General features: G+C 48.4%; 1 protein-coding gene and 1 non-coding gene across 2 annotated transcripts in view; one reads left to right on the forward strand and one right to left on the reverse strand.

Moving 5' to 3' along the window:
• The window catches only part of LOC140403638 (A disintegrin and metalloproteinase with thrombospondin motifs 14-like), a 206,239-nt gene that overhangs the window by 124,518 nt on the left and 55,520 nt on the right, over positions 1 to 26,201 (reverse strand). Inside the window, 1 exon segment of the mRNA XM_072491785.1 lies at positions 21,770 to 21,966. Within this exon segment, the coding sequence (XP_072347886.1) occupies positions 21,770 to 21,966 (197 nt within the window).
• trnam-cau (transfer RNA methionine (anticodon CAU)) lies at positions 10,037 to 10,109 on the forward strand. The gene has a single exon. It is a non-coding gene; the product is annotated as a tRNA-Met (tRNA).

Here is a 26,201-nt window from a genome sequence, read left to right on the forward strand (position 1 = left end):
GCCGGAATGTGGCGACTAGGGGATTTTCACAGTAACTTCATTTGAGGCCTACTTGTGACAATAAGCGATTTTCATTTCATTTCAACTTTTCACCCCAGAAACTAAAATTGTTGATTTAACTGGACAAGTTACGCAGGTGCTATTTTAGCAGAGGTGCTACTATTTTGAAACAATGCAATATTAAAATATAATGCGAAATATATGAATGTCACCAACTCCACTATGATTTCAAGGCACTTATATTACATGAAAGAAACAAATGCTTTATCTAAAAAAAACTGAGGTTCTTACTTAAATTCAGTTGAATGTGAAATAAAATACAGCCTCCCCGAACAGGCGCCGGAATGTGGCGACTAGGGGCTTTTCACAGTAACTTCATTGAAGTCTACTTGTGACAATAAGCGATTTTCATTCATTTCATTCATTCATTTCATTTATTAAAAATTGGACATTAGGGGTTGCGCTATTTCCTTATAAATATAGTCTCTACTGTCCATTACCTCAGTATTGGAATCCGCTACTAGTTAACTTTTGCAGCAATTTAGGAGGATGCGGGGAAATTCAGCAAGGCTGAAGACAGAGGTCCTGACCAATTTAATAGTAATTTTCTCTTTCAGGTTCCCGCCCAATGGGGAAACCAGCAGCAAGGAGGAAGTGGGGACTCTTGGAATCATAGAATCCCTGCAGTGCAGAAGGAGGCCATTCGGCCAATCGAGTCCACACCGACCCTCTGAAATAGAACTCCACCTAGGCCAATGACCCCACCCGATCCCCTTAACCCCACCTAACCTTTGGACACCAAGGGCAGCACGGACTCTGAATAATTGAACTGCAATATTCATCTTCAGCAGCAGGAGGAGGCAGAAGCATTAATCGCTTTTTTAAAGGGACAGAGTTCAGAGTCTGTCATGGGCAGCACGGTAGCACAGTGGTTAGTGCAATTTCTTCACAGCTCCAGGGTCACAGGTTCGATTCCCCGCTGGGTCACTGTCTGCGCGGAGTCTGCACGTTCTCCCCGTGTTTGCGTGGGTTTCCTCCGGGTGCTCTGGTTTCCTCCCACAAGTCCCGAACGACATGCTGTTAGGTAATTTTGACATTCTGAATTCTCCCTCTATGTATCCGAACAGGCGCCGGAGTGCAGCGACTAGGGGCTTTTCACAGTAACTTCATTGCAGTGTTAATGTAAGCCTACTTGTGACACTAATAAAGATTCTTCTTCTTATTACTATTATTATTAAGGGGCAATTTTTTAGCATGGCCAATCCACCTAAGCTGCACATCTGTGGAATGTGGCAGAAACCGGAGCACCCGGAGGAAACCCACGCAGACACGGGGAGAAAGTGCAAACTCCCCATAGATAGTTGCCCATGGTCAGAATCGAACCAGGGTCCCTGGCACTGTGAGGCAGCAGTGCTAACCACCCTGCAGAAGACCCCCAGTGATGAGGGGGCTAGAAATCATGAGCTACAGATCATGGGAGGTTACTGATCACAACAGAGAGGCCAGGACGGGTACAAAGGGAGGCCCAAAGATTTTGCTTAAGTGGCTGAAGGGCAGCATGCATACTCCACTTGACCCACAAGGAGTGCTGTAAAAAATAAACCCTGCCTTGCTGAGCTGGTAACTCTCGTCTGTATTTTGCTGCAGGGTTTCCAGAGTCATGGGAAGCCAGCCAGCAGCTGCTAAACTTTAATGAAACTACCAAGTGCACGGGGGAAGCCTGATAACAAAGTGTCCTGCCCATCCAATCGAGAGTCAAATCACATCCTACAGAAAGACGTCTTACAACGCCAGCTCCTTCCTCAGGTGAATGAAGAGGTGGGTTCCACAAACACATATATCGACAAAGTCAATGATGCAAGATGATATTTTGAATGCGAGTCTTTGCAGGCAATTAAGTCTTTACAGGTCCAGACAGTGCGACTGGAGAGAGGGATAATCACAGGTTAAAGAGGTGTGAATTGTCTCAAGCCAGGACAGTTGGTAGGATTTCGCAAGCCCAGGCCAGATGGTAGGGGTTAATATGGTGAGGCATGAATCTAAAGTCCTTCAACCGTTTATCATACTTTTCCTTTCTTGCTTTTTCTTCTCCCTCTCTACTAATCCATTTTGCCACTTTATGCTTTGCTCCACTCTACTTCAAACTGATAAGCCAATGGGTGTGAGATTTTACAAGGTCCCTGATGCGACGCTGACATCGCTGAGGCATCATCAAGTCAACATTCCAACATAAACACAGTGCGACGTCAACGAGAAACATAAACGTTCAGTTGACATTGTTCACTGCCAAACCTGTCGCTACAGCAATTTAGGAGAATAGGGAAGAGTTGGCCATTCAGCCTCTCGAGTCCATTCCACCGTTCAACTAGATCGTGGCTGATCTTCTCCCGCAACGCCATTGCTCTTTCCAAGAGCTAGCGCAGGCCCGTTGGGCCAAATGGCCTCCTTCCAGCATCTCCACCTTCAGAGCAACGGACTTGTCAGCTGCGCATGGACGAGCTGCCAGCAAGGTTCGGGTGAGGATACCGCACGCCATTCCAGTCAAGCTAAACAGGTCCTTTGTGCGAGTCTGGAAAATGATCTTTGCAAACTCTTTGGCTGCGCTGCAGCTGGACGAGCAAAACATTCACCATTTACGTGCCAATTTAACTGAAGCGCAACATGAGCATTGCAGGTGCCTTGCAACAGGTAGCTGTCCACCGTTGCGGGATTTAATTCATATCTTGGTGAAAGTGGTCAAAGCAAATCCAGAAGCACCTGTCATTTCAATTAAGCCTGGCCAAAAATAATTATTTGTTTTGGAGAAAATGAGAAAAATGCAGTTGTAAATGTTAAAAATAAGAAGGCCTATGATATATTGCGGGGCGTGACACATTAAAAGCTTCCTGCGCTACCCAGGAGAGCAAAGCTGAAAATATAACAGCAAATTGCTCGGCAATTTCAATTTATCCTGGCCCACATCTTGTATATCTTTCCTCTCTCGCCTTCTGCTTCTCCGGCCGCCTGACTGCTATGACCGCCAGGCTGTCTGAGTTTAATTTCTCAGCTGCGATCTTGCCTGCTGTCCTCTTTGCTCAAAAGGTCCAGCATCCCACACAGTAAAGCCCTGAACCGGAAAATCTGCTCGGTTACCAACCCCTGCTGCATTGTGGGAGACCACACACCTCGCCATCCTCGGTCCAAGGAAACTCAAAAGAGCACTGGGAAACTTGGATTTTCGTATCGCCCAAAGTCACAAAACATGAACGTGCAGATATCAATTTCGCTCAGGTGAAAGAAGCAGTTAAATTTATTCCCCGCAAATACTTACTCAAAGTGAACACGGCTCCCTTAGATGCCGGCACAAGAGGAACGATAATGGGGAATATGACAATGGCAGAGATGTTGAACAAATATTTCATGTCTGCCTTCTCAGCGGAAGACGAGAAAATAAACAGAAGTAAGAGGCGGCACATAGAATTTTAACATAGAATTTAACATAAAATTTACAGTGCAGAAGGAGGCCATTTGGCCCATCGAGTCTGCACCGGCTCTTGGAAAGAGCACCTACCCAAGGTCAACACCTCCACCCTATCCCCATAACCCATCAACCCCACCCAACACTAAGGGCAATTTTGGACACTAAGGGCAATTTATCATGGCCAATCCACCTAACCTGCACATCTTTGGACTGTGGGAGGAAACCGGAGCACCCGGAGGAAACCCACGCACACACGGGGAGGATGTGCAGACTCCGCACAGACAGTGACCCAAGCCGGAATCGAACCTGGGACGCTGGAGCTGTGAAGCAATTGTGCTATCCACAATGCTACCGTGCTGCACGGCGACACAGCGGTTAGCACTGCTGCCTCACAGCTCCAGGGAACCCAGTTCGATTCCGGCTTCGGGTCACTGTCCGTGTGAAATTTGCACGTTCTTCCCGTGACTGCGTGGGTTTCCTCCGGGTGCTCCGGTTTCCTCCCACAGTCCAAAGAAGTGCAGGTTAGGTGGATTGGCCGTGATCAATTTGCCCCTTAAGTGTCCACAAAAAGGTTGGGTGGGGGGGGGTTACTGGGTTACAGGGATAGGTTAAGGCATGGGCTTAAGTGGGGTGCTGTTTCCAAGGGCCAGTGCAGACTCGATGGGCCGAATAGCCTCCTTGTGCACTGGAGGTTCTATGATCGGGAGACCAAGAATCGAATGAGAGTGAGGAACTTTAAACCAATTAGTATTGGTGCAGAAAAAGTGCAGGAGAAATGAATGGGACTGAAAATTGACAAATTCCCCAGGCCTCTCAGCCTGCATCTTAAGGTTGTAAACGTGGTGACAGCAGAGATGCTGCATGCACTGGTTGCAATCTTTCAGAATTGTCCAGACCCTGAAGCAGTCCCAACCGCCTGGAAGGCAGCACATGCAACACCACGTTTGAGAAAGGACGGAGAAAGAAAGGAGGGAAAGGGAAAGCAGAGAACTGCAGGAGAGGTAGCGTGACACCAGCCATAGGAAATGCAGGAATCCATTATTAAGGAAGTGCCAACAGGACACTTCGAAAAATCATGAGGTGATTAGGCAGAGTCAACATGATTTTATGAAAAGACAATCATGCCCAGTAGACCTGTTAGAATTATTTTAAGAATGCAACTAACGAGGTAAATCAAAGCAAACCAGTGAATGCAGCTTTTCAAAAGGCATCCAGCAGGGTGCCACATGAAAGGCTGTCGCACAAGATGAAGGCTCATGGGGTTGGATGATATATTAGCATGGTTTGACGGTCGGTTAAAGGGTAGAGAACAGGAATTTATGGGCCATTTTTGGGTTGAGAGGTGAATGCTAGTGGGGTGCTACAGCAATCACTGCCCAGGCCTCAATCAATGACTTAGACGAAGGGGAAGGAGTGCAATGTATCCAGATTTGCTGATGATACAAAGCTAGGTGGAAAGTAAGCTGTGGGGAGGACACAAAGAATCTGTAAAGGGATAGAAATAGGTCAAGTGAGTGAGAAAGAAGGTGGCAGGTGGAGTATGATGTGAGGAAATACTTAGTGGGTAGAATGCAAAAGCAGACTTCTTTTTAAAAAGGTGGAGACCACCAAATATGTTGGTGTTCACATAACTCCCAGAAAGCATGCAAAGTCCGCAAGGTAATTGGGAAGGCAAGTGGTACGTTGGTTTTAGTGCAAGAGGGGTTGAGCGTAGGAGTCCAGTTAAAATTGTACAGGGTTTTTGTGAGGCCCCACCTGACATATTCTGTCGAGCTTTGGACTCCATACCCAAGATAGGATCTACTTGCCTTGGAGGGGGGGGGGGGGGGGGGGAAGGAAAATGGGTTGACTAAATTAATTCCAAGAATATTTTCTACAGTTTAGAATAATGAGAGATAATGAGAGATAATCTCATTAGGTCTTGGCAGGGGAGACGCCGAGACTGTTCCCCGGCTCGAAAGCCTGGATCCAGAGATCACAGTCTCAGTAAAAAAGGGATTTGCGATGGAGAGGAGAAGCTTCTTCATGTGAATCTTTGGAATTTTTAATTCCTGAGGCCTTGGAATGCTCAGCTGTGTGTACTGATAGCTGAAACCGTTACACTTTTGGAGTCGAAGAGAATCAAGGGGAAGGGGATTGAGTGGGAAAGCAAAGTGAGATTAAGAGTCAGCCATGATCGTATCGCAGCAGAGGTTAAATGGGCTGAATGGCCAACTCCTGTTCCTATTTCTTATCTTTTAACTCCTTTAATCCTAGTAATTAATGACACCGACTACTGCAGAGTTAGAAATGCTGGCCATTCACAGGAAAGAAAGGACCAGGGCATGACATATATTATACAGGTATATATAAAATAATATATCATCTTTCATGACCTGAGGATATCCTTTAGCATTTTACAGCCAATAAAGTACATTTGAAGGGCAGGCTCCATTGCAATGTAGGAAACGTGGCAGTTAATTAGCACACAACTAGGTCCCAGAAAGAGCAACGTGATAACAGTCAGATTATATGTTTTGGCGATGTCGCTCGAGGGATAACATTTGGGAAAGACGCAGGGCAGTGAGGCAGTCACAATATTGTGAAGCCAAACGGTTAATGTTTCGGGAGAGGACCCTTGGGAATTCTAACCCCGCTGTGTTGCAGACTTCCAAAGTTCTGTTTTTCTTCTTGGCTGCAAAAAACTTTCTTCCCAACCCCGTTCCAAGAGAAAACTTTTAAGGGTGGGGGTGAATTTCCCTTGCGAAATAAAAACAAACTTCGGTGATTCTCGCTGGTCCTGAAGGTGTGCACCAGAATGCCTTTTACTGAAGACACGTAGTGTTTCTGCTCACAGGCACGAATGCAATCCATGGCATTCCGCACCAGGCAGCTGTTTATATTTGTGGTGACGATCATTCCAGACTGAGCTTCCTGTCTGGTACGCCACACTACTCAGATAGGCCATAAACCCCTGTTCCTACGGCACTGACTACGTATGTGAAGACAGGTACTACAGTTATTAATGGCAAATTTTCAACAGTTGAATCTATAAAGTAGATCAACTAGAAAATTGATTATTGTACATCTCTCCTTCCCCAATTCTCACACCAATGTTTCCCCCTTCTGTTCTGAAGGCGCTGGACTTTGCTGGGGCATAGACTTACCCAGGACCGTACCTAAACACCCATTCTTCGATTCTGAATCGGGAAACTCGGGACTGATTTTCTAACTGAGAGTCCTTGTGCAAAGCTGGCAAACCTGCCCGATCATCCACATCAGGATAGGCGCACTCACCATTATTTTCTCACCCGCGATTTCCTCAGCCTCATTAGTATGGCAACTGCTCGGCCCAAGATCGCAAGAAACTGCAGAGTGCGGCGAACTCAGCCCAACGCATTACACAAGCTTGCCACCCGCACACTGATTCTGTCTACACCTCCCGCTGCCTCAGGAAGGCAGACAGCATTATCATAGACGCCTCCCACCCAGGCTTTGCCTTCTTCCGGACCCTTCCATCAGGCAGAAGGTGCAGAAGTCTGAAGTCCCGCACATCCAGACACAAGATCAGCTTCTTCCCCACAGTTACTAGACTCCTCAACGACTCCCCCTCGGACTGATCTGTTCCCTGCAGGAACACTATTCACGACGCCTTCTGCTGCTCTCCAATCACTATTTGTTGATGTACCATTTGTCAAGGTGCTCAGTCAATTATATTTTTTTTATTTGTCTACTACGTACGTACTGCTTAGGTTCCCTTGGCCGCAGAAAAATACTTTTCACTGTACTTCAGTACATGTGACAATAAAAATATCAATCTATCCATTAAAAGTAACAGCCTAAAATCACGACGACCAAGAGCACAACAAGAATTTCCTGATGGCTGTGCCTGACAATTGAGGCCCTGAGTTAGGAGTGCAGAACATAAGACCATAAGCCATAGAAGCAGAATTAGGCCATTCGGCCCATCGAGTCTGCTCCACCATTCAATCATAGGTGATATTTTGCTCATCCCCATTCTCCTGCCTTCTCCCCACAACCCCTGATCCCCTTATTAATCAAGAACCTATCTATCTCTGTCTTAAAGACACTCAGTGATTTGGCCTCCACAGCCTTCTGCAGCAAACAGTTCCACAGATTCACCACCCTCTGGCTGAAGAAATTCCTCCTCATCTCTGTTTTAAAGGATCGTCCCTCCAGTCTGAGGCTGTGCCCTCTGGTTCTAGTTTTTCCTACTAGTGGAAACATCCTCTCCACGTCCACTCTATCCAGGCCTCACAGCATCCTGTAAGTTTCAATAAGATCCCGTGCGGGCAGCACGGTAGCCTTGTGGATAGCACAATTGCTTCACAGCTCCAGGGTCCCAGGTTCGATTCCGGCTTGGGTCACTGTCTGTGCGGAGTCTGCACATCCTCCCCGTGTGTGCGTGGGTTTCCTCCGGGTGCTCCGGTTTCCTCCCACAGTCCAAAGATGTGCAGGTTAGGTGGATTGGCCAAGATAAATTGCCCTTAGTCTCCAAAATTGCCCTTAGTGTTGAGTGGGGTTACTGGGTTATGGGGATAGGGTGGCGGTGTTGACCTTGGGTAGGGTGCTCTTTCCAAGAGCCGGTGCAGACTCGATGGGCCGAATGGCCTCCTTCTGCACTGTAATTTCTATGTAAATCCCCCCTCATCCTTCTAAACTCCAATGAATCCTCAACCATTCCTCATACGACAAGCTCTAAATTCCAGGGATCATTCTTGTGAACCTCCTCTGGGCCCTTTCCAAGGCCAGCACAACCTTCCTTAGATATGGGGCCCAAAACTGCTCACAATACTCCAAATGGAGTCTGACCGGAGCCTTATACAGCCTCAGAAGTACATCCCTGCTCTTGTATTCTAGCCCTCTCGACATGAATGCTAACATTGCATTTGCCTTTCTAACTGCTGACTGAACCTGCAGACGTGGAATTTCTCATGTTTCAGTTAATCCTGTCTTCTCCCAGCGTTCAAGAATATAAGACAAACAGTGTAATATTGTATCACATGCAGGTTTGTTTAACCATTAGAGAAGAAAAGGCGGTCAGAAACAATTCTTGATTTGCATTATTGTACTTTGTTGAATTATTGGCTGGTGCCTAATTGATCACATGCTGAGGCTCGAGATTTGTTCTTGTATTAATGCTGCTTTATTATAAAGCGAGAATGGTGTGAAGTTCAGGTTTATGAAATGAGTGAGTCACGCGCAAACCTGACTGGACAACATCTGGCATCCAATCTTATCCACCTTTCCTTAACCTTTCTCCTCTTTGCTTTCCCCTTCCTCTCCGCCCCCCACATCTACAGTTCATCCTCTGATGTTAGCTTTCCTGCTGGTTGGCCTTTCACATCTTTTGTTCTCTCTGGGGGCTGCCATTAGCGCTCTTTCCCCTTGGTTTCATTAGCACCCGGTTTCCCTGGGTTTCTGTGGCTATGACTCATCTTGCATTCTCACTCCACAGTATAAATATTTCCCACTTCCTCTGTCTGTTAGCTTTGACAAAGAGTCATCGGACTCGAAACGTTCGCTCTTTTCTCTCCCTACAGATGCTGCCAGACCTGCTGAGATTTTCCAGCATTTTCTCTTTCGTTTCAGATTCCAGCAGCCGCAGTAATTTGCTTTTATGAATCACCGCTGAACCTTCAGCATGTAAGAACACAAGATGTAGGAGCAGACGTAGACCATATAGTTCACACGCCCGCTCTGCCATTCAGTATAATCACGGCAGATCTTCTTCTTCGATTCCATTTTCCCTTGCCGCTTGGTCCATTGAGATCATAAATCCAACTCAGCCCTTTGATGGAGCATTTACAATCGTCCCAGATAGACAATTCCAAAGATTCACAATCCTACGAGAGAAGAGGTTTCTCCTCATCTCTGTACAAGATGATCGACCCCTTTCTCCTGAGGTTGTGCTCCCGGGTTCCAGATTCCCCACTCCGGGGAAACAACCTCTTGGTGTCTACCCCGGCAAGCCCCCCTTGGAATCTTGATATTTCAATGAGATCACCCCTCATTCTTCTAAACTCCAGGGAGTATAGGTCCAATTCACTCAGCCTCTCATCATAGGACAGCCTCATAGAATCACTACAGTGAAGGAGGCCATTCGGCTCTTTCAGTCTGTACTGACCCCCTGAAAGAGCACCCTACCTATCCCCGTAACCCCATCTCTCATGCCAGGACAACCCTCTGAACCCAGCAACCAAACTCGGGAAGCTTCGCTATACTGCCTCCAAGTCAACTATCTCCAGCTGGAGATCGAGACACCAAACTTGCACACAGATCTCTATGTATGTCCCCACCAACACCCTGTATAATTGCTCTCGCACTCCAGACTCTTGCTGTAAAAGCTAACATGCTTTCCTTATTGCTTGCTGTACCTGCATGCCGTTTGTGGCCTTGTACAAGTAGACTCAAGTTTCTCCGAGCATTACCAGGTACAATTTTAATGCTGTTTCACCATATTGAATAACCTCACACTTCCCCACACTATAGCCATCTGTCACCTTGTTGCCCAACCACTTGTCGGCAGATTTCCATCCTTAAAGGGACATTAGTGAACCAGATGGGTTTTTAGAAGCCTTCTTAGCGCAGAAGGCAGCGCGTCGGTCTCATAATCTGAAGGTCCTGAGTTCAATCCTCAGAGAGGGCAGTTTTTGCGAGGTGATTTAGCTCACTTGGCTAGACAGCTGGTTCGTGATGCAGAGCAAGGCCAGCGGCGTGGGTTCAATTCCCGTACCGGCTGAGGTTATTCATGAAGGCCCCGCCTTCTCAACCTTGCTCCTCGCCTGAGATGCGGTGACCCTCCAGTTAAATCGCCACCAGTCTGCTCTGCCTCCTCAAAGTGGGGAGTAGCCTATGGTCATCTGAGATTGTGGAGCCTTTACTTTGGGGCAGCACGGTAGCACAGTGGTTAGCACTGTTGCTTCACAGCGCCAGGGTCCCAGGTTCGACTCCCGGCTTGGGTCACTGTCTGCGCGGAGTCTGCACATCCTCCCCGTGTCTGCGTGGGTTTCCTCCGGGTGCTCCGGTTTCCTCCCACAAGTCCCGAAAGACGTGCTGTTAGGTGAATCGGACATTCTGAGTTCTCCCTCCGTGTACCAGAACAGGCGCCGGAGTGTGGCGACTAGGGGCTTTTCACTGTAACCTCATTGTAGTGTTAATGTAAGCCTACTTATGACAATAAAGATTATTATGATAGTTTTCAATGGCGCCTTCACTATATTCCACATTTATTGAATTCAAATTCCACCAGCTGCCAAGTTGGGATTTGAACCCACCTCGCCAGAGCATATGACTGGATCTCTCGATTACTAGTGCAGTGATGGTACCGTTGCCTCTGTAAAATTTTAATACACAAGATAAGGGGCGGGATTCTCCGAAATGGAGAGTGTTCGCGCCGTCATGAACACCGTCGCGTTTCACGACAGCGCAAAACGGGTGCGGGCACTACCGATTCTGGCCCCCACAGGGGGCCAGCACGGCACTGGAGCGGTTCATGCCGCTCCAGCCTCCCTTCCCGGTGTCAACTGGGCGCCACGCCAAACCGCGCGGGGGATTTCCTCGCCGGCCCCGACGCTCCAGGGGCCGGCCGCGTAACAAAATAGGGCCGGGGCTGGAGAGGCCGGCCCGCCGACTGGTGAGCCCCGATCGCGGGCCAGACCCCGTCGGAGGCCCCCCACCCCCGGTGAAGGAGCCTCCCCTCCCCCCCCCCCCCCCCCACAGGCCACCCTCCGACCCTCGCCGGCAGCGAGCAGGTGTGGACGGCGCCGGCGGAAATCTGCCGTTTCCGCGCGGCCGCTCGGCCCATCAAGGCCGGAGAATTGGCGGCCCGCAACCGGCGCCGCACCGACGCAAATGCCGCCCATTCGTCGCTCCTCGGAGAATCGCGTGCCGGCGTCGGGGCAGCGTGGCGCGGTTGCGGCAATTCTCCGGCCCGGCGCAGGGCTCGGAGAATCCCGCTCATGGTCTTAGGAGTTGGGGGTGATATCTTAGCACGGATGGAGGCATAGACGTTTGATGTCATTACAAACTAGGTGGGAATGTAAGCTGTGAGGAGGACACAAAGAGGCTGGAAAGAGATTTAGACTAGGGGCTTTTCACAGTAACTTCATTTGAAGCCTACTTGTGACAATAAGCGATTATATATATATTATATAAGCCACTCAATTTAAGGGCAACTAGGGTTGGGCAACAAAATGCTTGTCTAACCAGCAGCACCCACATTCCCCTGAAAGAATAAAGAAAAAATAAATGTGGCAGCTTATTGAACGTTTTTTGGAAATCCAAGTATACCAAATATTTCTCTTTATCTACTCCACTAGTTACATCCTTGAAAAACTAGCAAATTTGACATGGCACATGATTTCTCTTTCGTAAAACTATGTTGATTCTGTTTGACCATACTATGATTTTCTAAGCATATTGTTAAAACTTCCTGAATAATAGATTCCTGAATTTTCCTGATAAGCGATGATGGGGTGACCGGACTGCAGTTCCCTGTTTTCTCTTTACCTCCATTCTTGAATAGCAGTTGTCTAACGTCCAATCTGCTAGGACGGTTTTAGACTCTTGGGGATTTGGGAAAATCATGGCCAGCTCACCCTACGCTGGGATGTTCTGATTGGATGGCAGCTTCAGCGCAGTACAGGACTACCACCTGTCAATTCTGGCCAAATTTATAGCCCTCAGAAAACTTTAATGCAGGCCCCTGCACAATATCAAACTGGGGGCTGAGACCTGCTGCTATGGAAGAAAAAGAGGTGGTCGCCAAGTTGCCTGAAAAAAAACAACATTATAAACTCGAGTGAGTGATAGGATCTAGAGATGTTCGCAATCAAGAATTGAGGCACTGGCCCCGTGTCGCTGATTCCTCTACCGATCTTTTGAGCGCAGGACACCAGAACCACATCTTACAGAGTGCTGGGTCAATCCATAGGGAAATAGAGTGTGGAACTTCCCTGAGCAACATTCCACTTACAAAAGAAAACGAGATGGAAGGAGAGGGAGCAGTGGCAAAGAACAGTGGGTGAAAAATCTATTTTCATGTACCGAGTGTAACAACGTTGGCTGCGCATTACATTCGCATCGACCAAGCTGGATTCCCACAACTCTAAACATTGACCACAAGTAATGGGGGAAAAAAGACAGCGGTGTGCGATGGAGGGTTTACATGTTGTAAGTAGTTGGATCAGTTAACAAAATATTTATTCACTACTTTGAAACAAATAGGATTCCATTGCTGTTACATGGTTTCATTCCGTAACCTAATTGGACCTCTGCAGCAGTTTCCACCTCCCCAGCGGCAGTCATACGATAATCAGACCACCTTTGGAGACTGTTACAGACTGAAACCAACTTGCTACAAAATCTGACTTGAGGGATTTGTGAAATAATCTGATTAAGGTGTCAGGGACTGATGGAACCTTTCACTGAAAGCAGCATTCAGAAGGCCCGTAACATGTTACAGAGTTAGTTTACGCGGAGCTCAAACTTCCATCTTAAAAAGTTTTATTCTGCTGTAGTGTACCTTTATTTGTTAATGGGATGTGGGCTTCGCTGGCTGGGCCAGCATGTATTGCCCATCCCGGAGGGTATTTCAGAGTCAACCGCATTGCTGTGGGTCTGGAGTCACATGTAGGCCAGACCAGGTGAGGACGGCAGATTTCCTTCCCTAAAGGACATTAGCGAAGCAGGTGGGTTTTTACAACAATTGACAATGGAGCCTGTGCCTGCTCTGCTAGTGAGAGCCGCCTACAGGGCAGCTGCTCTTTATACCTCCCCTCAAGGGAGCGGAGCCAAGGGCGGAGCCCACAAGTGCACCAACATGATACATTCCGTGTAGTACAGTACAATGGTCCATAGGTGGAGTCCAGCGTGATACAATTTGATACAGTGAATGGTTGGTACAATACGTTCACCACAGCATAACTCCCTATGATGGCCTGGTGCTTTAGCTAATTTTTCGATATATGCAGCAGTGCAGTTGTCATAGGAATGCAGTGCTGAGTTGCAATTACTCACACAACTTTTGTGCATCTGTTTGAATTAGTCTTCTGCATATGTGCCTATTTATGGAATTAAAATAGTGGCACAAATGATCTAATCGACAGGTCTGGAGATCAGAACATAGTGCACTCTGAACATAGCACCCCTCATGGGAAGTTGCAAGAATCGCCATTTAACTGATGCCTCAGTATTTTAGCAATGCAAAAGAACTCTGACCACAATTAACTTATAAACCCCATCATTCAGCTGGATAGCTGGACAGAGGTACAGTCGCAATTTATAATGGAAGTTAAAACTCTTCAAGTGTAAGTATGCAAAGCGTTTTCTGTAAACAGTCTTGGGGGCTGCCATCTAAGAAGATGAAACTAGCAACTTGCCCATTTGCATGAATAGGTCAATTTTTAATTTTAAAAAACGTATTTAAACCATGAACGAAGGGACTGTCGCTCCTATGATAGGCTACAGAATGACAGAAATAAACTAAAATCCAAAAGTCCTCACGTTTCCTGCACACCAAAAAGACACAAGGCGATGGAAATGTGAATTTTCAGATACAAGTAGAGAATTACACATTTAATTGGTTAGTCATAAAATATGGATTTGAAAATAATTCATCCTAAAGAGCTTTTAAAATATTGAGCATAAAAATGACTGTTGTGACATTAATAAGCAACGGCTGTGCTCACGATATTCTGTTGTTCATCTTTTTAGCAGAACCACTGGCTGATTTAAAATGAATGGATCGATAGCTGCATAAAAATAGCACGCAGAGAAATGCTACATAAACACATGTAATATAATTACCCATAGCATGTATAGCACAGAATCAGACCATTCGATTCAACTGGTCTACGCTGGTGTATATGCCCCACACAAGTCTCCTTTCGCCTAATTTCCTCCAATTCATGCATGAGTCGCAAAAAGTTGGTTTACAGGTGCAACAGGTGATTAAGAAGGCGAATGGAGTTTTGTCCTTCATTGCTAGAGGGATGGAGTTTGAGACTAGGGAGGTTATGCTGCAATTGTTTAAGGTGTTAATGAGACCACACATGGAGTAGTGTGTTCAGTTTTGGTCTCCTTACCCGAGAAAGGACATACTGGTGCTGGAGGGTGTCCAGAGGAGATTCACTAAGTTAATCCCAGAGTTGAGGGGGTTGGATCACGAGGAGAGGTTGAGTAGACTGGGACTGTACTCGTTGGAATGAAGGATGAGGGGGATCTTATAGAAACATATAAAATTATGAAGGGAATAGATAGGATAGATGCGGGCAGGTTGTTTCCACTGGCGGGTGAAAGCAGAACTAGGGGGCATAGCCTCAAAATAAGAGGAAGTAGATTTAGGACTGAGTTTAGGAGGAACTTCTTCACCCAAAGGGTTGTGAATCTATGGAATTCCTTGCCCAGTGAAGCAGTTGAGGCTCCTTCATTAAATGTTTTCAAGATAAAGATAGATCGTTTTTTGAAGAATAAAGGGATTAAGGGTTATGGTTTTCGGGCCGGAAAGTGGGGCTGAGTCCACAAAAGATCAGCCATGATCTCATTGAATGACGTAGCAGGCTCGAGGCGCCAGATGGCCTACTCCTGCTCCTAGTTCTTATAACTCTCTATTCCTTTCCCCCTCGTGTTTACCTAGTTTCCCCAATAAATGCACCAAGTTATTCACCTCAAATTACTCATGGCACGTTGTAAATCAGGGGTTCCCAAACTGTGCGCGAGCTCGGAGGCAATAATGGTTGCCATGGAGTTTTGATAGCTGCGAGGCCCCCTAAAATGCTCGCGTTTTTTTCTGTGGGCTGGCATCGCCTAACGGCATGTTCTCGGAGGTCCACGACCAAGTTTGGGAAACACTGTTTTAACCGTCTCCGAGTAAAGACATTTCTCCCAAGTCCCCTGCTGGATTTATTCGTGACTATTATATTTGTGGCCTCTAAACTTGATCTCCTCACAAATAGAAATGTCAACTCTGCTCTATCCCGTCAAATCCCATTGGGTCACCTTCCGGCCTTCTTTTTTCTTCAGAAGAGCCAAACATTTGTTCAGTCATTCCTGAGAGGTAGAAGCTTGGTGTCATCGTTGTAGACTTGTTTTTGCACCTTCTTCAGTGCCTCAATATCCCTTTTATGATTTAGAGACTAAAACTGTTAATGGTGTTATTCCAAGTGTTCTCTAACCAACTTTAACACAACAGGCAGATCGACTTCAGAGGCTTTCAAAATGGTGGGTGAGACTGAAGTCAAGAATTCCTACTCCCATTCCCAGCAATTCCCAGTGGTGTTGGATAAGTCTGCACCCTGCACTCCTAACATGGTTTACCCCCCCCCCCCAAAGAGGCCAACTGGGGAACAGATGTCTGACCATCTATTCCTGTTGATACAGTTGCCAGATGGCTCCATTATGAATGGTTGGCAGAGTTATTATATGGCTCATTGGTTCTTTACATAATGAGTGAGTGGACATGGAGGATGCACAGGGGAATTGAAGGGGCAGGGGGACATGGTAAATAGGAGAGTCCATAGAGGGATCATGGGAGGCATGGAGCGAGCAAAGGGAGTGGTCTGCAGGCCTTGAGGGTGTGAGGGGTTATGGTTAGGTAGCCTAATAGCCTTTAACATACCTAGGCCAAAAAGCCAGGACAGACCTACTAACCTGGCATGCACATGGCTCTGTGACCATTTCCGCAATGCTTCCGGAGTCAGCTAGCACCAACCTAATCCCACCTCGACCTCTCTGGAGTGAATGCGGGGGGCCACTAATATGGAGTCGGGTCTGCGGAGATGTGAAACCTCCGAATTCGAGCTTCCCGCCCCATTAGCAAACATCTCTGCTCTTCGATTCTATCCCTTTCGTCGAGAATTCCATTACCATTCTCCACTAAAGTCAATAGCAGCAATTTCATGTTGGAAGGATCATTCTGGTCACAACAAATTTAACACTGGAGTCTGACTCAACCACCAAAATATGGCAGCAACAGCAGTAAAGGAAATTACTCAAAGTGGCAAAACCGAAGGTCACAGGCATTATATGTTCAGCTGTCGGCAAATGTGTTTCAGATCGTAAAACAATCTGTGGGAATGTGATTTGATGAATCGCATGAGCTTCATTCTCAGTTTATTATATCATTGGAACCCCCTCCTTGTGTTGCCAAACACAGCACTGTCATTCAGCTGCTTCTGAGAGCTTGTTAATCACTTTAGCCATGGACTACATGTCTTATTCTCCACGTTAATCAGTGGACACCACAATGCATTTAACCCTAAATTTTATATCAGAACGTCTTGTTAAAGCCCTGGATTCCATTGCATCTTGCACAGCCTGTTACCATCCCAGCTGTGTGCGTGTGGGAGGGGGGGGCTTCCTTTAGGCAAGGGGTCCCTGAGGGGGGGGGGGGTCCCCTATTATTGGTCCCTGTCCAGAAAGAGGGAGGAGGGCGGCACGGGTCAGGTCACCCTAGTGCTTGGGGTAGGCACCCAGGCAATCTAGGGTTGGTGGGCTCTGTGCGGTGTGGGGGCAGGGGGCGGCGAGGGGGCAATGGGCAGTGTGGGGGCAATGGGTGAGGTGGGGGCAATGGGTGAGGTGGGGGCAATGGGCAGGGTGGGGGCAATGGGCAGTGCGGGGGCAATGGGCGGTGCGGGGGCAATGGGCGGTGCGGGGGCAATATGTGGGGTGGGGCAATGGGCATTGTGGGGGCAATGGGCGGTGTGGGGGGCAATGGGCGGTGTGGGGGCAATGGGTGGTGTGGGGGCAATGGGCGGTGTGGGGGCAATGGGCGGTGTGGGGGCAATGGGCGGGGTGGGGGCAATGGGCAGTGCGGGGGCAATGTGCGGGGTGGGGGCAATGTGCAGGGCGGGGGCAATGTGCAGGGCGGGGGCAATGGGCGGGGTGGGGGCAATGGGTGGTGTTGGGGCAATGGGCGGTGTGGGGGCAATGGGCAGGGTGGGGGCAATGGGCAGTGTGGGGGCAATGGTTGGTGTGGGGGCAATGGGTGGGGTGGAGGCAATGGGCAGTGTGGGGGCAATGGGCAGTATGGGGGCAATGGGCGGGGTGGGGGCAATGGGTGGGGTGGGGCCAATGGGCGGCGTGGGGGCAATGGGCGGTGTGGGGGCAATGGGCAGTGTGGGGGCAATGTGCAGTGCGGGGGCAATGGGTGGGCGGGGGCAATGGGCAGTGCGGGGGCAATGGGCAGTGCGGGGGCAATGGGTGGGCGGGGGCAATGGGCAGTGTGGGGGCAATGTGCAGTACGGGGGCAATGGGTGGGCTGGGGCAATGGGTGGGGTGGGGGCAATGGGCGGGGTGGGGGCAATGGGTGGGGTGGGGGCAATGGGCGGTGTGGGGGCAATGGGCGGTGTGGGGGCAATGGGCGGTGTGGGGGCAATGGGTGGGCGGGGGCAATGGGCAGTGTGGGGGCAATGGGCAGTGTGGGGGCAATGGGTGGGCGGGGGCAATGGGCAGTGTGGGGGCAATGGGTGGGCGGGGGCAATGGGCAGTGTGGGGGCAATGGGCAGTGTGGGGGCAATGGGTGGGCGGGGGAAATGTGCAGTGCGGGGCAATGGGTGGGCGGGGGCAATGGGCAGTGTGGGGGCAATGGGCAGTGTGGGGGCAATGGGCAGTGTGGGGGCAATGGGCAGTGCGGGGGCAATGGGCAGTGCGGGGGCAATGGGCAGTGCGGGGGCAATGGGCAGTGTGGGGGCAATGGGCAGTGTGGGGGCAATGTGCAGTGTGGGGGCAATGTGCAGTGTGGGGGCAATGGGCAGTGCGGGGGCAATGAGCAGTGCGGGGGCAATGGGCAGTGCGGGGGCAATGGGCAGTGTGGGGGCAATGGGCAGTGCGGGGGCAATGGGCGGTGTGGGGGCAATGGGCGGTGTGGGGGCAATGGGCGGTGTGGGGGCAATGGGCGGTGTGGGGGCAATGTGCAGTGCGGGGGCAATGGGCAGTGTGGGGGCAATGGGCAGTGCGGGGGCAATGGGCAGTGCGGGGGCAATGGGCAGTGTGGGGGCAATGGGCGGTGTGGGGGCAATGTGCAGTGCGGGGGCAATGGGCAGTGTGGGGGCAATGTGCAGTGTGGGGGCAATGTGCAGTGCGGGGGCAATGGGCAGTGCGGGGGCAATAGGCAGTGTGGGGGCAATGGGCGGTGTGGGGGCAATGTGCAGTGTGGGGGCAATGTGCAGTGCGGGGGCAATGGGCAGTGTGGGGGCAATGTGCAGTGCGGGGGCAATGGGCAGTGTGGGGGCAATGGGCAGTGTGGGGGCAATGGGCAGTGTGGGGGCAATGGGCGGTGTGGGGGCAATGTGCAGTGCGGGGGCAATGGGCAGTGTGGGGGCAATGTGCAGTGTGGGGGCAATGTGCAGTGCGGGGGCAATGGGCAGTGCGGGGGCAATAGGCAGTGTGGGGGCAATGGGCGGTGTGGGGGCAATGTGCAGTGTGGGGGCAATGTGCAGTGCGGGGGCAATGGGCAGTGTGGGGGCAATGTGCAGTGCGGGGGCAATGGGCAGTGTGGGGGCAATGGGCAGTGTGGGGGCAATGTGCAGTGCGGGGGCAATGGGCAGTGCGGGGGCAATAGGCAGTGTGGGGGCAATGGGCGGTGTGGGGGCAATGTGCAGTGTGGGGGCAATGTGCAGTGCGGGGGCAATGGGCAGTGTGGGGGCAATGGGCAGTGTGGGGGCAATGGGCAGTGTGGGGGCAATGGGCAGTGTGGGGGCAATGTGCAGTGCGGGGGCAATGGGCAGTGTGGGGGCAATGGGCAGTGTGGGGGCAATGGGCAGTGCGGGTAATGAATATAGATAAATGCAGTCAATTGCAATCACTTAGAGTGTGGCATTAATAATAATAATAATAATAATCTTTATTACAGTCACAAGTAGGCTTACATTAACACTGCAATGAAATTACTGTGAAAATCCCCTCATCTCCACATCCGGCGCCTGTATACAGGGAGAATTCAGAATGTCCAATTCACCTAACAAGCACGTCTTTCGGGACTTGTGGGAGCAAACCGGAGCACCCGGAGGAAACCCACACAGACACGGGGAGAACGGACAGACTCCTCACAGACAGTGACCAAAGCTGGGCATCGAACCCGGGTCCCTGGCGCTGTGAAGCAATAGTGCTAACCACTGTGCTACTGTGCCGCCCATTAATGAGTCCTTGTGAAATTGAAGTCAATGGGGGCAGCTTTTCAACAGGCTGTGCAATTAGCACAAAGGAAGATGGGAGTGCTTGTTGGAAGACAGGCATCTCAGTCCTCGGGCATCACTCCAGCTATTCCTCAGAACAATCTGTTAATCCCACCCATCTTCAGCTGCTTTATCAATGGCTTTCTCGCCAGCATACAGTCAGGAGCGGCGATGTTCCCTGATGACTGCACAATTTTCAATAAAATTCACAACTCCTCAGATGATGAAGCTTCCCTTGCCCCGAAACCACAACACCTGGACAACATTCAGACTGCAGCTCATAAAGTGGCTGAGAACATTCAGACCACATAATGACCATCCAACAATAGATCGTTTAACCATCTCCTTCCGACATTCAACAACATTACCATCATGAAATCCCACACCATCAACATTCTGGGGTCGGCCATTGTTGCCCAGAAGCTTAATTGGACCAGCCATATGAATACTGTGGCTCCAACTGCAGGTCAGAGGCTGGGAGTTCTGCAGCATGTAATTTACGCCCCAATGCACCATCATATACAAGGAACAATTCAGGAGTGTAATGGAATCGTCTCCACTTGCGTGGAGACAAGACAACATTCAAGATGCTCAACATTACCCAGGACAAAGCAGTCCGATATCTCACCAACCTTCTTAAAAGTCACATAAAATCAGTAAAGTTACCAAAATTAGTAAAGTCGCCATAGTCCCAGATGACCATGGGCTGCTTTCCCCTTTGAGGGGGGAGAACTGACTGGTGGTGATTTAACCTGGGGGTCACCACACCTCAGGCGAGGGGCAAGGTTGAGAAGACTTCATGGATAACCTCAGCCAGGACGGGAATTGAACCGTTGGCCTTGCTCTACCTCATGAACCAGCTGTCCGACCAACTGAGCTACTTATAAAATAACTCAAGTTATTTTATAGGCAGAGATAAATAGATTCTTGACTAACAAGGGCCCAAATGGCCTACTCCTGCTCTTCATTTGTATGTTCATATGTTCACCTGTTCACAACAAACGGACACATTTCTGCATCTGACGAGTTGCACTCAGCTGTGGCCATTTGAGGTGGCACCAAGCGAAACTAAAGCCATCCTGTGAAAGAGGAAGGGGAAGAGGAGCCAACTCGCTCTTTTCTCACATACCGCCTGCTATCAGACTGAAATGGAGAAGGTCTAATGCTTCCCTTGTTCATTTCTACCTCCTTGTTGATTTTGTTTCACAGCATTGTCACAACCCACGCAATGCCTTGATCGAGAAGTCACCAATCATGACTGAAAACCACAGGGGAAGGCTGTTCCTTAAACCGAGAATCTACATTGATTAAATTTAACCTTCAAATTAACTGATTAAACCTATGCAAGACAGAGGTGATCCCAATGACTAAAAGTGCTCACCAAGTGGGAGGATGGGATTCAGCGAGGTGGGTTACGTGGAGAAAAGTTCAGGGATCAATTTGAAGGGCCAAGTGACCATGATGGAACTCTCTATGATTTCTTGGTACGACATCTCAGAACTAATGGTCCCAAAATCAATGAGGAAAAACATAACTAAAACCATTTGGACAGGACGCGCACAGAAGGAAATGCCCTGAATGGGATAAATCGCTCATGTCGATTTCCACTATCAGTTTTCCAGATTGATCATTGGCTTGTTGAAGACAACAAAAGATTTCAGTTAATTTTGCAGGTGTACCCGTAAATCGTACTTGTGAAATTCAAAATTTCCCAAATCCCAATTTAATCCAATATTGACTCTGAAATACTATGTCAGCACAATTAGTAATTGGCTGCTGGCATTTCAATGTATATAAACATATATAGCAAATGGTAATTAAGCACATCGATCTTGAATCACGCAACCCATTCCAGTTGTAATTCCTCCTCCTGTCATTTTCGTGAAGGTACTAATCCATTTAAATAACAGTTCTGCTCCAATAGCTATGGGAGGATATTCAGATGACCATGTTATTACTCAGTGTAAAAATCTAGTGAGAACGCACAAAAATAGACAGTATAGATCTATGACACATGGCATATATATATATATATCAATATCACCGAAAATAATTAACAGAATAAAATAAGAGCATGTGACGTTAATCTACTGCAAGAAAATCAAGGGTAAAAATAGTACACCAGAGCACTTACAATATTCATCAGTGTCAGAACATAGTTCTGCACATGCTCTTTTCCATGGAAGCGCACGACCGAATCGTCTACCGCCAACAGAACTTCTATGTTGTAATCATCTTTCTTTGCATGTCGTCTTTTTCGTGCCGGATGACTTAACCTTCCCTCAATGATGTCGAGAGAGTTTGCAAGGTCGCCAACAGCAACTGTCGGGGCTGCGGTGGAATAAAGTTAGCAAAACAAAAACAAAAATCAGTATTGCTTTTGCAATAAATTAATTGACGTAGATAAATATTGTTCAAAATGACCCACAGCTCCAAAAACATCCGAATAGTTGCCTCGCAAGCTTACTCATCGGGGATTAGGTTTATAAACTGAAGCCAGCAACAAATAACACAAAAAAATTTAATACTCAAGTTGTGGTTTTGAAACATAGGCATTTGGCATTTAATTCCAAATTTACAAGTTATTTTTGCTAGGTGAACAGATACTTTCCTTTCATATCATTAGAACTGAATTCGTAGAATCCCTCCAGTGCAGAAGGAGGCCATTCAGCCCATTGGGATTGCACCAGCCCTCTGCTCCCCAACCCTAGCGCCGTAATCCCACCCAACTGACACATCTTTGGACACCAAGGGACAACTTTATCATGGCCAATCCACCTAACCCGCACATCTTTGGAGGAAACAGGAGCACCGGGAGGAAACCCACGCAGACACGTGGTGAAAGTGCAAACTACAGAGAGACAGTGACCCAAGGCCGGAATTGAACCGGGTCCCTGGAGCTGTGAGGCAGCAATGCTAACCGTGTGCCACCACACATGCTTAGAATTCTCATGTTTAATGGTGACAGTTACAATCTGTAATGCATATCATCATCAATTACTCCAGCGCATGGAACTATACACTCATTCATGTCCTTTGAACCATACACGTTAAGCAGAAGAGTGAAAGCTTGCCTGATGGATATTCAGGTGCATTACTAAAGGTAAATACAAGTGACACAGTTGGTTCTTGGTTTTCTATGGAATTCCCTGCCCAGTGAAGCAGTTGAGGCTCCTTCATTGAATGCTTTCAAAATAAAGATAATAGTTTTTTGAAGAATAAAGGGTTATGGTGTTCGGGCTGGAAAGTGGAGCCGAGTCCACAAAAGATCAGCCATGATCTCATTGAATGGCGGAGCAGGCTCGAGGGGCCAGGTGGCCAAATTCGAGTTCTTATGTGACACGTAATCAACGTAGGTTACATGAAGCAAGAAAATCACATAACTATCATTTCAAAACCTGGGAGGAATGTCAAAGGTGAACCAGACAGAACAGGTGAACGATTCCCCAGGGTCACATAAGAGAGATTCCAGAGCTGGCAAAACAGTGTGATAAATATCTCCCTAAGTTGAAGCTGACTACGAAACAAAGCTACATTGACCAGAAACACAGGGCAGGATTTTCCCCTGCGGCGGGTCCCACACCGGCGGTCCACCATTGGCTGACGGCAGGCCTCCTGGTCTTGCCGCTGTCAACGGGGTTCCCCGTTCTATACACACACACACACACTGGCGACCGGCGCCACAGGAAGATCCCGCCGGCAAGAAAAGCGGGAAAACACCAGCCATTAATTCTGCGCCTCTCTCCGTTGATGCTGCCTGATCTGTTGAGTATTTCCAGCTTTTCTGGTTTTACTACATACAGGTTTGACCGTCTCTCGCATACATCTCCGTTGAAAATCCCTACAGCTCATCACTCCTCAGATTGAGTGTTAGTGTATAAACAGTGCCCTGTCATAACTACGAGCAAGTTTTTAAAAATTAATTCCACTTGTATCTCCCGATTCACATCATAAGTGATAACTAAAAAAATCAAACAGCTTGCATCTAGCACTCCTGCACTTCAAATTATTTTCTAAATGCATTCAATACTCAGCAAATACCATACAACGATCCAATAAAATTATTTCTTTGCACTGCTTTCAGCTACCATCTTCCTACTTCACCTGAGTGTATAGCGCTAGAAAATATATTTACCAGCATATGTAAAAGAAAATAGACATTCTAAAAAGAAAAAAGCTCTCAAGTAAAAAGCTCCCGCATGAACGCGATTATTTAAGACCAGAATTGCCTGCAAGGAGGTTTTCGACATGAACGCGGTGGGAAATCTCCATGTTTCCGACCCCGCCACGGGACTTAGTCCCCAGGTGGGAGAATTCCACCCAAAGTCAGCGAGCAATGGCAGAGGTCACTTGTATATTAATCAGTAAATGGTATTAACAATTACATCTGTGAGGCCTGCATCTTTCAGCACTGTGGTGATATACAGCACTGTAAATACACAAGGGGTTAATGTAGATACACTAGGACACTGTAAATACACCAGGGCTTAATGTAAATACACTTAGACTAGATGAACACTAGAGGGAGCACCAGAGACGTCATGACACACAGACATTCAACCAATAGGTCAGTAAGATAGGACACGACCAATGGGCAGTCAAGACACACCCAGAGGTGACACTACCACAAGGGGGCTGCCCATATAAAAGGACAGGGCACACATATTCTTTCTCTTTCCATAGGCGACACTCAGGGAGCCAGGAGTAGATCAGGGAAGCATCACACCCACCGCATGGATTAGAGCAGACTTGTTAGTTAGTTGAGTTACTATCGTTAGATTAGCAAGAGAGTAGAACTCAAGTAGGAGAATAGTTAACATTTCAATAAATCTTATATTGAACCAACGCCTTTGTTTGGTGTATACTTGATCAGTTAATCGCATCGTGTGCAATCTGTGTTACCCCAGGGTGAACAATACGACAAGCACTAGTGCACTTTAGCGTCTTTTTAAACTGCAAACTAATCATGTGATATGTTGCTTCATCAAATCTGTTGCAGTATAGGAATGTGAAAACCACGAAGGCTTTTAGGTTGCAGCTAGAATGTCTTAAGAAGAAAAGTGGATTACCACTAAGCAATGCCACATGGGATCTAATAGCCATAGAGGCCATTCGGCCCATCTGTCTGCACCGACCAACAAGCATCCTTCTATTCTAAACCCATTTTCCAGCACTTGGTCTTTCGCCTTGTATGCTATGGCTGGTGTATTTGTTTTTTTTCAGAACATAATTAGAATTTATGAATTAGTATTTATAAAAATTTGGTATGTAAATTGATTTGTTAAAATAATAAATTAAAGGGCAGCATGGCGGCGCAGTGGCTAGCACTGCACCGAGGTCCCAGGTTCGATCCCAGCTCTGGGACATTGTCCTTATGGAGTTTGCACATCCTCCCAGTGTTTGCGTGGGTCCACAACCCAAAGATGTGTAGGGTAGGTGCAATTGGCCAGGCTAAATTGGCCCTTAATTGGAAAAAATAAATTGGATACTCTAAAAAAAATTTTTTTTTTTTTAAATTAAAATAAACTATGTTGCACTAATACTTTTTGGTGTATGTGGAAGATATCTTCACCTCAGTCTTACAGTTGTGCATCTCGGTTTACCCGAGATAATTGAATACGTATGTAGCAGCCAGCATGTTGATGCAGAAGTATACTAACAAACTCAACTGGGTAAATTCAATGACCCTGCTGGGCGAAACCTTTGCTCATTAACGGTGCAGGTCAGAGACAGGGTCAAAACACCGCAGTACAGATACTCCAACTTTTATTTGCACCAAGCATAACTTTGTGCTAAGAGCACAGGATCACTATTTTTGCCGTGTATCAAATGCACCTTCCTGCAGATGCTGCGTCACCAGCAAACTTGTTTTAAATCAGAAAACTGGCTATAACAGCAGCCTTTTGATCTAAAAGTGATCTTTGAAATATTGAATCAACAAGTAACTGCAAGGACAATCTGTTCACAATCCAGGGGCGGGATTCTCCGCAATCGGCGCGATGTCCACCGACCAGCGCCAAAAACGGCACGAATCAGTCCGGCATCGCGCCGCCCCAAAGGTGCGGAATCCTCCGCATCTTGAGGGGCCGAGCCCTCACCTTGAGGGGCTAGGCCCGCGCCGGACTGATTTCCGCCCCGCCAGCTGGCGGGAAAGGCCTTTGGTGCCCTGCCAGCTGGCGCAAAACTGACTTTGCCGTGCGGCGCATGCGCGGGAGCGTCAGCGGCCGCTCACTGCATCCCCGCGCATGCGCAGTGGAAGGGGTCTCTTCTGCCTCCACCATAGTGGAGACCATGGCGAAGGCGGAAGGAAAAGAGTGCCCCCACGGCACAGGCCCGCCCGCGGATCGGTGGGCCCCGATCGCGGGCCAGGCCACCGTGGGGGCACCCCCCCGGGGTCAGATCGCCCCGCGCCCCCCCCAGGACCCTGGAGCCTGCCCGCGCTGCCTTGTCCCACCGGTAAGAGAGGTGGTTTAATCCACGCCGGCGGGACAGGCATTCCAGCAGCGGGACTTCGCCGGTGGGGGGCCCGCCAACCAGCGCGGCGCGATTCCCACCCCCGCAGAATA

The sequence above is a fragment of the Scyliorhinus torazame genome, chromosome 28 (assembly GCF_047496885.1).
Source record: "Scyliorhinus torazame isolate Kashiwa2021f chromosome 28, sScyTor2.1, whole genome shotgun sequence".
NCBI lineage: Eukaryota > Metazoa > Chordata > Chondrichthyes > Carcharhiniformes > Scyliorhinidae > Scyliorhinus > Scyliorhinus torazame.